Raw genomic sequence first — 13,335 nt, 5'->3', positions numbered from 1 at the left:
CACTACAGTTGCAAGGATTTTACTGCATACATACCATTAAACTGCCTTCAAGTCCCACCATTAGTTAATAATTACTTTGGACTAAGTTGCCCTGAAGAGGAAAAATCTTCTGATCCTAGTTGCCAGTTGTTGTTGGGTTATTAGTGATAGTTTTAACTTGCCCCATTCTCTTAGAAGCTGAGCATATTTAAGCCCTAGAATGAGAACTTTCCCCAATAGGAGCGACTACTTTTCCCCTTTAGGAATCAGGTCAGCCTTCCTTCCAAAGACTCCTTCCACAAAACAAGCTATTAGTAATGTCATCCTTTGTACTGTATATAGGGCATTGCACTTGAGGACCTAAATGGGCTTCGGGGAAAAAATATACACACCTAGTGGCTCCAACATCCCATAACTGAAAACCTCATTTCTTCCTCCCCACTATTTCCCATCCCACCTCTTGATTATAACCTTCCACCAGTCAATTCCAGAAAAGTCTAACCTAGATCTGAAATGAGCCATCCCTCTCCCTGCTTGTCACTGTGACAAGCTGAAACCAAACTTCAACTTAAAGTTTTCTTATCAAAATGATCCATCCCTCCCCTCTTAAAGTGAACTGGGCTTTTTGTTATGGCAAACCTCAAATTATGGTTTGGTTTGGTCTTTCTGGTGTTTGCATTACCTCATTAAAAGCTGACAGAAACCTTTTGAACATTCTGAATGGTGAGTGGTTTTACAAGCCATATCAAATATTAAGTTCCCCTGATGGCATTTTTATTCTTGGCCAACCAAGGAAGACTTGAGGTGCCGTGCCGGGGTATGATAACAATCCATCAATTTCCAAATATCAAAACCATTTCATAGAAAGAAACCAAATAACCCAAAGGAGAACCCAGAGCTGAAAAAAGTTGAAGGGAAAATAAAGCAACAACTGGCTCAGGTGCCAAAGGACATGTTTGACAATTCCTAGGGATGCTACAACCAAGCAAGAAGTTCTCTTCTAGTCTCGTGATGTTTCCAGAAGAAAATCAATCCTGTACTGCCTGATAGACTGGTTTTAAGACTAGATGCTTCTAGGGAGGAGATTCTAATGCAACACATGATCCACTCACCTCAGCCCAAAGAAACAGGGAGTGATGGTGTTGCACACTAGAGTTAAAAGAGAGAGCAGTTTTTTTATTGTAGAACATTCCTACCCTGAAGAAGGCATTTTCCATAGCACCAACTCAGAACCACAAGCTCTAAAGATGGGGTCTTCATCTAACATGCTTTATAAATAGGAATTGGGGGAAAGGCAGGAGGGAAAATATTTCATTTACTGCTTCAAAAAAAAGTTACTACCTCAAAAGAAAGTTAGAGCAAGGAGAAAATAAGGAGCTGTCTCCTTGTTTCTTTAAATGACACAAAACAAGGCCATTAATTATAAATGCAGCAGTGAGGTTCCACACTTCAGTACTTTAAAGTAAGGGTGAATACCAAGGATTCACATTCTTCTAGTAGTGTTAACCTTGCCCCTGCATGTCCTCCAAAAGGTTAGCAATGGAACATAAAGGTCATTTAATTCATGAGCTAGGTAGGGCTGCTGAGGAACCTCACTTGTTTTAATTACTGCCTTTGATATTTAAGTGAACAGCTTGGCCAGAGACCTGACATACATCTTTTTTTTTTTTTTGGTCACATTTTCTCCATCCTTCAACAAACTCTGTTTTCATAGAGTTTCCAAGCAACACTGAAAAGGACTGTTTTCTGAAGTTTCCTAACCCTCTTATCAGCTTGGATGAAAAAACAAATCCAGCTGGACCCACATTTCTGAAAGTCATTTAGACTAATATGAAAACAAGTGCCAGGTGTTTTTTATGTGGCAGAGAGGGCTATCTGCCATGAATTCAACCAGTTGCTTTCTCTGGGAAATAGAACATCTTGTCAGAAAAGATAAGACAGGTGCTTATTTAGCTAAATTTTACATTGCCTTCATCTACTATTGCATCTGAATGAAAACCTCAGTGTTAAATTCCCAAATTCTTTCTCATCTCTCCACATACAGAGGCTTCTATCTTTAAGTCCAGGAGACTTCAAAGTACTGGAGATATTCCCCTACCTAGAGCAAAGAACTACTTTAAATATTTGTTTACAATCCAAAGCAAGGTGTTTTGTCTTTGTTGTTATAAGGGCCAGGGAAAGCTTCTAGCACTGTCTTTACAGAAACAATTTTGTAAGGTATAAATTACACACTGATAGAAACAGAGAAAAGAAACCCCATTTTCCCCTTTCCTCACCCCTACCTCCTTGACTTCTATAAATCCCAAATAAAGCACCTGCAGTCATCAGCGAAACAGAGTTCTGACAAAAAATCAACCCATGCACCAGAAAAATAATGTTCCTGTAAAGTGGTTGCCAAAATAAGCATCTATTGCTTCAGGTCTGTTTTAAGAGCCAATGGGAATAGACAACTTTGATTATGTAAAATCAAAAACCTGCTCCCTGGAAAAAAATCAATGCAACTAGAATAAAGAGAGAAATTTCTTATTTGGAGGGAAAAAAGAAAATATCTCTGATAAAAGTTTTATATCTAAGACAAAAAAAAGGAATTGACACAAATATAGAAAGCCAAGAGCTATTTTTCCAAGAGATAATGACAATGATAATTATGATACTGATAAGTTGTCAACATGTATGAACAGTTTCCCAAGAAGAATCACACATTTCAACCATATGGAAAAATGCTCTAAATCACAAAGAAAGATAAAAAATGAAGCAACCCTAAGGATGTACCTCACACCCAAAATGGTAAAGAAACTAAAAGACAGAAATAGTCAATGCAAGATCAACTTCATAAGAGAGGCACACTAGTACAATGTTAGTAGAGCTGTGGATTGGTCCAACCATTCTAATGTTGAGAATTTGTTGTTTTCCTGAAATCCCATTATTGGACAATGTACCCTCCCAGAGACTGAAGACAGACACTAAAGCCAAAACATTTATATCAGCACTTTACAGGGTAGCAAAAAAAAGTCTGAAAATTATGTGGATATGTACTAATTGGGAACTGGATGAACTAATTGTGGTATGTGGATGTAATGAAGCTATTGTGCAGTAAAAATTTACAAATATGCCAAATTCAGAAAAACATGAGACTTTGATGAACCAATACATAGTAAAATAAATAGAATCAAAATATAACATGCTTAACAATTACAATATAAACCAAAAACCCCCTAAAAGGCACAAAAACTCAATTTAAACATCATAACCAATTTCAATCCCAGAAAACAGATAATGAAACATGCCTACCTCCCTGCTTCCAAAAGAAAGAGGAGTGGTTGAATGAACCATGAGATGCAGTTGATGTTTAGGGCTGGTTTTGCTTAACTGTTTTTCTTTGTAATAAGGGAGAGTTCAACAAGTAGGAATATATCTTCCTACAGTCTAAAAACAAAATATATCAGTGGAATTTTGAAAAGCCTTTATTCATTTCACCTGAAGTACTTTTTCCTTTCTTTCTTTCTTTAACTATTTCAACTAAACCTTAGTTTTGTAACTCATTTTTTTCACACCTCTCTGAGGTTGTCGCAGACAGATTAGTACATATGCATTAAATGTATCACTGAAACAGTCATCTTAATTGGGCCCAACACAAGAAAGAAAGAAAGAAAGAAAGAAAGAAAGAAAGAAAGAAAGAAAGAAAGAAAGAAAGAAAGAAAGAAAGAAAGAAAGAAAGAAAGAAAGGAAGAAAGGAAGGAAGGAAGGAAGGAAGGAAGGAAGGAAGGAAGGAAGGAAGGAAGGAAGGAAGGAAGGAAGGAAAGAAGGAGGAAGAAAGGAAGGAAGGGAGAGAAAAAAAGAAAATGAAAGAAATGAGTGCATAGACTCTCCAGAAAAATGAAGTTTATGACAACCCAAATGATTCAGTTGTGGACAGGACTGCTCATAAACCAAGTCAAATCAGTTTAAATGTTAAAAAAATATATTTAGGATGTTTATATATGTGGTAAAGAGAGTTATTAGTGAAAGGAAGTCATTAAAAACAAACCTCTTCAACTCACTGCAATGTACTTTTGGTTGATACATTTAACTTTCAAACTTGTTCATAGGAAACTTATTCATAAACATGCCATCAACACCCTAGAATCCCATTAAGTGCATGTGATTTCATAGCCAGCTGCTTTACTCTAAAACCTCCTCCCCATAGCACAGAATTTCTTACTTAAACCAAGAACTAGGTTAGCCTTGCCCCTCAAAATGGGAACATCCACCACCTGAGGAAGATGATTCCTGTGGAGTAGAAGGAAAAGGACAGAAATGCAGCAGGCACAGAATCACTGGAATATACTCAGAGACATGTGAATAAGGCATTTAGTGGCTTATTGCCTGCCCCCCTTATGTTGGCCTCCTTTCAGCAGGACTAGAAGAAAAGATTACAAACTAGTCCAGTGTCAGAGCTGCAAGAAGCAAAGATGGGTTCTTTCTACCTTATTACCTGAAAGGATTTCTAAAAAGTGTGATTTTAAAATAATTAACCATGCCACCCAGTCCAAAAAAACAAAATCGACTCACTTCTAGCTGAATCACACCCTGGCTCTAGGCTCCATGAATTCATTACTGGAGAGAAAATGTGCATAAGGAGATGAGAAGAAAAAGAAAAATAAGCTACAGCTCTTTACCCCAGGTGCACCAGCTAAATTTGGACAGAGGGAAAGTATGGCAAAGGTAAGGAAGAACTAGAGAAAGAATAAAAGGTAGAGTGTCTAGGTGGTGCAGTGAGTAAAGTACCAGCCCCAGAGTCAGGAGGACCTGAGTTCAGATCTGACCCCAGACACTTAACACACACACACACACACACACACACACACACACACACACACACAAACACACGCACACACACACACACACACACACACACACACACAACTGCTGTGTGACCTTGGGCAAGTTACTTAACCCCAACTGCCCTCCAAAAAGAAAAAAAAAAGAAAGAATAAAAGGTAAATTGTTGTTATTCAGTCATGTCACCCTCTTTGTGACTACCATTTCCTTCTCCATCCATCCACCTGAACCCAAAGAAACAAGGAGTATTGCACACTAGAGTTAAGAGAGATAGCAGTATTTATTGTAGAAGACTCCTACCCTGAAGAAGGTATTTTTCATAGCACCTACTCAGAAACATAAGCTCCTAAGATGGGGCTCTACATGAAAAAAAAAAAAGGAAAGAAAAGTAAAAAGAAAATATGAGGAAACTAAGGCAAACAGCGTTAAGTGACTTGTCCAGAGTTACACAGCTAGTGAGTGTATAAGGTGGGCAGCTAGGTGGCCCAATGAATAAAGCATCCACCATAGAATCAGGAGGACCTGAGTTGAAATCCAGCCTCTGACACTTAACACTTACTAGCTGTGTGACCTTGGGCAAGTCACTTAATCCCAAATGCCCTGCTTTACCCCTCCAAAAAAGCAAAGAATACAAAATAAAAAGTAAGTGTAAGAGACCAGATTTGAACTCAGCAAGAAGAGTCTGTCTGACTCCAGGCCTGGCACTCTATCCACTGCATCACTTAAGGACCACTAAAAGACAAATAGGATTGACGCAAGTGCAAATAGAATGGCCCAAGGCACTGGTCTTTAGAGAATAAGCAAAACAATAGCATGTTATAGAAAAGAAATCATGCATTCTTTCTATTCTGTTATAATAAGGAGGTTAGTGAGAGTGGGATACCGTATTCCTTAAAGGAGACTTAGGTATTAGAGACATGCAGACAAATTAGGCTGTGTCCTGAGAGAAGAGGTTCAAATAACTAGAAGAGAAGGAAAAATGGCTGACAAAAAATTGAAGGAATAAAAGTAGCACATGTGTGGGACAGCTCGGTGGTGCAGTGAATAGAGCACCGGCCCTGGAGTCAGGAGGACCTGGGTTCGGATCCGGCCTCAGACACTTAACACAAAAACTAGCCATGTGACCTCAGGCAAGTCACTTAACCCCAATCACCCTCCAAAAAAGCAAAAAAAAAAAATTAAAAATTAAAAAGTAGGACATGTGGTTGACCAACAGTCAACCAAAGTAAATATGAGTACAAACAAAGCAAACGGACTACAATATACGTACTTAGGAGAAAGGATTTAACACATCCTACAAGGAAACATCTCAATGATGAAATCTGTATATCCACATATTATTGACACTGAGGATATGAATAGTTTCTCCCTGTCTAAAATGTGAGTCTGCACTTAGATATGGACGATGACAAATCAGTGCATGCTACAAAGAATAGAATGGTAGTTTTTAGTCATCTTTAGAATCTACTTGTCATCTCCAAGGACCCTTGATGTGAAATAACATGAAGTATTGACTCCCCTGGTTGTATATTTCATACCTCCTATCCTGAAGATACCATTAAAAACAAGAAAAACAGAACTGGGCCAAAAGAGAGGCTTAAAGCCCCCATAGTCATTATTGGCTGTTTGTCTTGATTAGGAGCATTGTATATTGTCTGATCATTGTCAAACAAGACACAAATTCTGCATGTGTATGTATGTACAGGTGTAGGTTTAGATGTAGATGAGTACTTGTAAGGAAAATCAATACATTTGTCTTAAGAAGGAAAGAATGATGTGTCTTAGGACATTGTTAAATAGATCTCTATGTGGCTATGAATGCTTAAGGAATGAGGAGCAACACCAGCAGTGTGAGTCAGGTAAAATGTGAAGGGGTACATGCTATCCTCTTAACCTCATAAGTAGGACACACAGTAGACTCCAGCCATCTCTAAGTTGAACACCCAGGAAAGGACACTGGATTCACTCCTTATAGACATATCTCAGTCTATGTCAGAAATGCAAGAAATATGGCAGTTCCCTAGCCTCAGGACAATAAAGTTAACATTATAGGCACTATCCAAAGTCAACTGAAAAAGAAAGCCATATCTGAACACCCTGAACCCACAAAAAAAGAAACATATAAGAAGCTATGGCCTCCTCTGTGGCCAATGAAAGAAAATCCAACTAGAAAAGATGGAGGTCAAGCACCAGCTTCCACCAGGGATACCTGACCCACAGCAAAAGATTGTCATCCAAACTAAAGGACTTAAAGCTATCACTGACATCTACTACTTCAGAGGAGCACTTATAAATCAAATACTGATGGGCAAAGGGGAAAAACACTTCATGAAAGAATAGGAGTCTTTTCGTAATAGAGGATGTGAGTCATCCTTTGAGCAGGGAGTTGAATTAGATGACTATCAGGTCTCCTTCTAGCCCTAGCATATGATCAGCCCTTTGCTCCAGAATAACATAAAGGTCCTATCCAACATCTTTTGTTTCTGGAAGACTTGTACCTGCCAAAAATGACATCCAACTACCTGTGGAATATTTCCATGTTTCATGCAAGATTGCATGTCTCACCAGGATACCAAGTATCATTATGATTTAGAACTGTAAGGAATCTTAGAGAACATCTCATAATTCTAAGTCTCAAGAATATTGCCCCCAAATGGCTCCCATGTCTGTGGCTACTGAAAGTCCCTTCCATAGTGGATATATATTCCAGACACAATTTGCCCTCAGGGTGTTTTATATTCATTGGGCCTCCCCATATCAGTCAACTTTTCTTTCTGGCTTTCTTTTTACAGATGAAAAAACTGGGGCACACAGAGGTGGTAATTTGCTGCAGTGCACAGGTCAAGGTCATAGGTATTAAGTAGCAAAGCCAAAATTCACATTCCAGGTCCTCTGATTCCAAATCCAGCGTTTCTCTCATCTAGCACACTGATTCTCCCCACTCCACCCCAGGACGTAGGTTAGGAAGCTGATATCATCGCTGTCCTTTACCTGTGATGGGTGATGAGCATGGCTAAGAAGAGTGGGAGAAGAGAAGTAATGAGTCAAACAATATGAAGAAAGCTAGCTGCAAGTAAGGGAAGAACCTACCAAGAGAGAACTTCAAGCTAATAGCAAGCACATGTACTGCTTAAAGCCACAGCAACCAAACATCCTCTCTTCTAAATGCTACTAAACAATCCTACCAGCATCATCATGCCCAGAAGGCCAAGAGACAGATCCAAAAAGAGATGACTTTCCAACTGTATCACAAACTTCTACGTCCCCATAAAGGGACTTCTAAGTCCCAAAAAAATATTGGTGACCCAATAAAAAAGAAACATTCTAAGAGCAGACTGTACATGAAATGTATATCCAGTATGGAAGAGGCTTTCAGAAGTCACACACTTGGCAGCTATTTGGGGCAATAAAAGCATTTAGGACTTCTAGACTCCAATGATTTTGCATTCCCTTCTTCATTTTACCACTTATTTATTTCATAGTCTTAAGTCAATATGAATGGTTCAGTTAGTCCATCTGTGTAATGGGACTAATCCATATAAGCACCCTTAAAAGGGCTCAAGCTGAAGTTGCAACACGTATATCCCATTATTCAGATTACAAGTATGCAGAAAGACTATTTGGTTCCAGACCTGCCTCTGACACATGCTAACCATGAGACCCTAGGTAAGTCATTTAAGCTTTTAGTAGTTCAAGCACCTCCCTCAGATTCTAGATTGTAGACAAGTTCCCACTCTGTATCAGTGAAAGGCATTTCTACATGAGATAGTGTTTCACACTGATGAAATTACAGTTACAGGCACCAAAAAAAATTGAACATATACTCATATATTTATATATTCAAAGTATAGTTATAATTCTACAACAGCAACAGCCTATTTTCACAGTTTTTGCTAATATTAATTCAACCTTACTCTACATAAGTCCAAGCTAAATCATGTGATCCCTTTGGAGGACCTGGAAAGAACACCAGGAAAAGTAGATGCCCAAATTCTAAGGGTTGGGGTGGAAGATAAGTGAGGAAAGAGATGACTCCAAACAAAGGGAAAGAATATTGGAGTGGGAGTCAGGAAAACTGGGTTCTGGATCTGGTTCTGTCCCTGGTTTGCTGAATGATTCAAGCTGGCACCAGTCTAGAGCTTAGTCTCCTCATTTTTAAAATGAAGCAGTTAGACTAGTATGATCTCCATGGCCTTCTCTAAGATGCTCTGAAACTCCGAGTTCTATGAAATTGGCATTAGCATCTTTGAACTTGAAGGCTAATAAGATATGTCTACCTCAGGAACTCTGGCTCACACTAATCTAGAAGTGTATGAAGCAAAGGGATCTCCTTCATGATAGGAGGATCTCTTTCACTGACTTGGTGCCACAAGGTAGCCAGGCCTGAATATGTGTAAGTAGAGGAGGGAAGGCAATGGAGACATTCAGCAGGAACTTGGCACAGTGTTGGCCCACATTTCAGGGAAGAATATGAGAAACTACCTCACTTTTTAAATTTTCATTTCTTTGGGACTTAGAAGTTTGTGATACAGTTGGAAACAGGAAGCAGGAAGGACATGAGACTGTTTTACAAACATCTCTGGAGGGAAAATTTGTTAGCAGTGTAGAAGAGAATATCTTTAGTTCCTGGCTTTCAGGTTAAAAGCTTCTTCATAATAGTTGATAATGCTTTCTGCAATACTGACTCCCATACTGAGCTGGGGGGGGGGGTGGAACCTCAAACCCTTTCCAAATACAGAGAGATGCTCCTATTCATTTAAGATGTCAACATTTAAATTTTAATATTTCTCACCAGGGAAGCACGTATGAAAAGCACCGACTTTATTTTAAATGCCTAAAACCTTTTTAACAAATAAAATAGGGGAATAAGAGCAGAAGGCAGATTGTTGTTGGGTTAAAAAAAATCACCACAAAATCAAATGTATTTCAAGGAGAAGGCTAATTTTTCTCTAAGGCTTTACTATTTTATTATCCTTCCCTTCTCAACAAGCCCTTCACCGTTTCTTTTCCCCTTCTTTTTCTTTCCTGGGAAGGTGTCGGCAGAAACCTGGGTGAGAATCTTCGAAGAGGTGTGGTTTTGCTTTAACAAAGTGCCCACTCAGCATCATTTTGTGGTAGTGCAGGTTTGGGGGTACGAGATTGAGACCAGGATGTGGAAGAGGAGGGGAGAAATGGCAACCCATAGATCCACTGCTCTCCACCCAATAGCTGAAAATCTCATTCAGGCACTTTCTCCCCAAAAGGCATACATTCTTCAATACACATGAACACACACACACACGCAAAACATGCACCCGATATAGAAATACTTGATAAAGAGTAAATACAATATATACACACACAGGAAAAGGAAAGAGGATGCAAACATTCACCTTCTCACAAATAAGGGACTTTGGTGTTCGCGGTGGGGATGAGCTGTTTCAGTGGAGCTCTGAACTAAGGGTGAGAGGAAAGATTTTTATCTTGCAGTCTGTGATGAGAGAGAAGGGTGGGATCAATAGCAAGACAGCTGAGCTTTGAAAGGTGGGGCTCAGAGGAAGAGACCTATATAGAAGATATGCGGATAATTTGGAGAACTGACCCCGAGAAAAGACAGCGCGGCTGTGTTGGAAGGTCTGGAGGGGGAGAGGGAGCTGCAAGGTTGCCCAGTTTCTGGTGCTACCACTGAGGGACAGAGCAGGTGACAGTGGAAGGAAACTGAGTCAATTGAGGAGACCGTGCTTTGAGGAGAAGTGTCTGGGAGGAAGCACCTTGCAGAGGGTTTGAGAGGTGGGAGCAGGGCAATCTCCCCGGCCCTTCGCCGTTGCCCTTTGCTCTGCTCCTACTGCACCTGTAACTACCTAGTTCCCTCCGCTGGGTACAGCCCGATCGGCTCCATGCTGCTACCACGGCTGCCACCGCCTTAATCTCCTCCTCCTCCTCCTTCTCCTCCTCCTTCCGCAGCTCCTCCTCTAGAAACTGCCAGTCTCCAGTCCCGCACCTCCCCATCCCTTGCAGCCGAGGTCTCCCACCTCGAGCTCACCTCGCCCCGCACCCGTCCCCCCCACCCCCACCCCGCCTCCCTCCAGCTGGCCGCCCCGCGCTCACTCACCGAACCTCCCCGGGAGCGGGCGGCCGCGGGTGGCGGCGGCGGCGGCGGGCAAGGCTGGCAGGAGCAGCAACAGTAGCGACAGCAGCAGCGGCGGCGGCCGCGGCGCCGGGGCCACGGAGCGCGGCGGGGACCCCATCACGCCTGGCCCATCGCACACTGCCCTTCGCTGCGCCTCGCTCGCTCTTTCGTTCAGTCTCTCTGGCCTGGGGCGATCACTCCATGTCTGCAGCTGGCACCGAGGAAAGCTGGAAGGGATGGTGAGGGCTGGATGACCCGACGACGGACTGAGGGAGAAAGAGAGGGATGGACTGACGCGTGGAGGAGGTGGAGGAAAGCTGCAGGAGAGGGAGCAAGAGGAAGAGGAGCAGAAGGGCTGGGCCGGAGCGGGGAAAGGGACGCCGAGGCAGGAGCAGCAACAGCGGCGGCGGCTGCTACCCGGCCGGCCTCCCTCGCTCTTGCTCAGCGCTCCTGCAGCACCGCTTAAGACCTCGCAGGCTTCAACACCCAGGACAGCGCCTAGCGCCGCCTGCCCGCCCCCTTGGCCACGCCTCCCTCCCCTCCCTCCCCTCTTCGCCTCCCATCTCCCCGCCTCCTGCCCCCTCCCTCCAATAGTACCCCCCCACACACACTCCCCACCCTCCTCCTTTTTTTCTGGTCTTGGGTGCTGCAGAAGCACGACCATCGGCCACTTCTTCCTCTAGCTCGAACCCATGCCCTGCCTGCACCCACCTGGTCCCAGCGATAGGTCTCCTATTCTGCATGCTCCTCTGCTCTCGCACGGGTAGGTGTGTGGTTGCTGTTTCTCAGCTATACCCCAGCCTGGTTGCTCTTCCTGCTGGGGGGCAAGAGGGAAGTAGAAAAAGGAAAATCTGGCACCCCAGTTTAGAGACGTTCTGAGTCTCTAATCTAAAGGTAGAATCAGGGTTTACATTTTGAATCTCCTCACTTTGGGGCCTCAGATTCTGGAATTTCAACTTAAAGTCTGATTCCACCACTACCACCAATCTATTTAAAAAAAAAAAAAAGTCCGAAGGGGAAGGTCACTGACCCCATCCCTCCTCCAGCTATTTTTGGGTTTTGTTTTTTTCTAGTAGCACTATTGGTCTGCACTGAGCAATGTGGACCCTCTCATCCCTACCCTTGTGATCAAGGCAATAAATTAGATTTGGGGAAGAGGAGGGTTTTGTTTCTTCTGAGAAGCTAACTAGACTTTATAGAGATCCAACTCCTTGTCTTGGCCTCTTTAACTAAGGGCTTTGGAAAATTATGACAACTGATTCAGACTCTGTCATTGTTACCCGTTGTCTTTAAATTATAATTCAGCATACATTTACCACCTCTTTAATAAAAGTGGTAAAGAAAGCTTAGCAAGACAGAATCTGGAATTTTCTTATTGTTGTGTTATCATAACAAAATGTTAACAGATGATCTACAGCATATTGACTTGGGCAGAGGGGATAGCTACCTGGGCTCCTGCTGAAGGAGAGGCCTCAAGCCATCAACTTTCCTAGTTCCACTCCTGAGCCTACCCTCAGAGGAATCTAAGATATTCATAGAGACCAAGAAAGAACCTTGAACAAAATTGGACTCTGTCATGTTCCCATATCTCTAAGTATCCTTTCTCTTTATGGGAGGGGGCTAGTGCCCCCCATTATGCCTCCTTTATGCCTAAATGCAATCTGATACTCCAGACCCATCCTTCTAATCATCCATCAAACTTAACCATCCTGCATCCCATTCTCTCTGTTCACTGCTCAGTGCTAGTGCATTAAGGTAAAGGGTTACCCTCATAGGGACTGTATCATAATAATGATAGTTTACATTTATATCATTTATATTGAACCTACTACATGCCAAGAACTGTGCTAAGCACTTTACAACTATATCTCATCTGAGCCCTGGAAGATAGGGCTATTATTATCTACATTTTACAGAGGAAGGAAACTGAGGCAAAACAGAGTTTCAAGTGACTTGCCCAGGATCATGCAGCTAGTTTCTAAGGCTGGAATTGAAGTCTTCCTCACTCTAATTGAAGTCTAACCCTCTATGATCTGTGTCACCTGGCTGTTTATTATATAATCATAGATTTTAGAGCTGGAAGGAAATTGGAAGTGATCTACCCCGGTGCCCTCATTAAACAGATGAAGAAACTGAGGCTTAGACACATGGAGAAGCTTCCAAAATGCCGTTACCCATCAAAAGGTAGAATTTCAAACATTATTGGAGCGGGGAGTCAGGAGCATGGAAGCAAGGATTTCTTTCTGTAAACTGGCATCTACAACCCCCCACCTTTGCCTTTAAATTCCCTGGCCTCATTCAAGATTCGGCTCAACTCCCACTTTTTGCAGGAGACATTGTGCAGAGCACATCATGTAAAATGCCAGACTGGACGAATCAAAAGACAGAATTAAGGTTGCCAGGAGAAATATCAATAATCTCAGATG

The 13,335-nt window shown here is 42.0% G+C and overlaps 1 protein-coding gene across 1 annotated transcript in view; it reads right to left on the bottom strand.

Moving 5' to 3' along the window:
- The window catches only part of LOC138159851 (receptor-type tyrosine-protein phosphatase N2-like), a 1,065,359-nt gene extending 1,053,972 nt beyond the window's left edge, over positions 1–11,387 (bottom strand). The window contains exon 1 of the mRNA XM_069086126.1: positions 10,892–11,387. Within this exon, the coding sequence (XP_068942227.1) occupies positions 10,892–11,027 (136 nt within the window). The 5' untranslated portion in view covers positions 11,028–11,387. The remainder of the gene's footprint in view (positions 1–10,891) is intronic.
- Positions 11,388–13,335: the final 1,948 nt, after the last annotated feature.

The sequence above is a fragment of the Petaurus breviceps genome, unplaced genomic scaffold, assembly GCF_028583685.1.
Source record: "Petaurus breviceps papuanus isolate PSGF00001 unplaced genomic scaffold, PetGlider_PUasm1.0 178, whole genome shotgun sequence".
In the NCBI taxonomy this organism is placed as follows: domain Eukaryota; kingdom Metazoa; phylum Chordata; class Mammalia; order Diprotodontia; family Petauridae; genus Petaurus; species Petaurus breviceps.
This window is presented reverse-complemented; position numbering and strand designations above follow the sequence as displayed.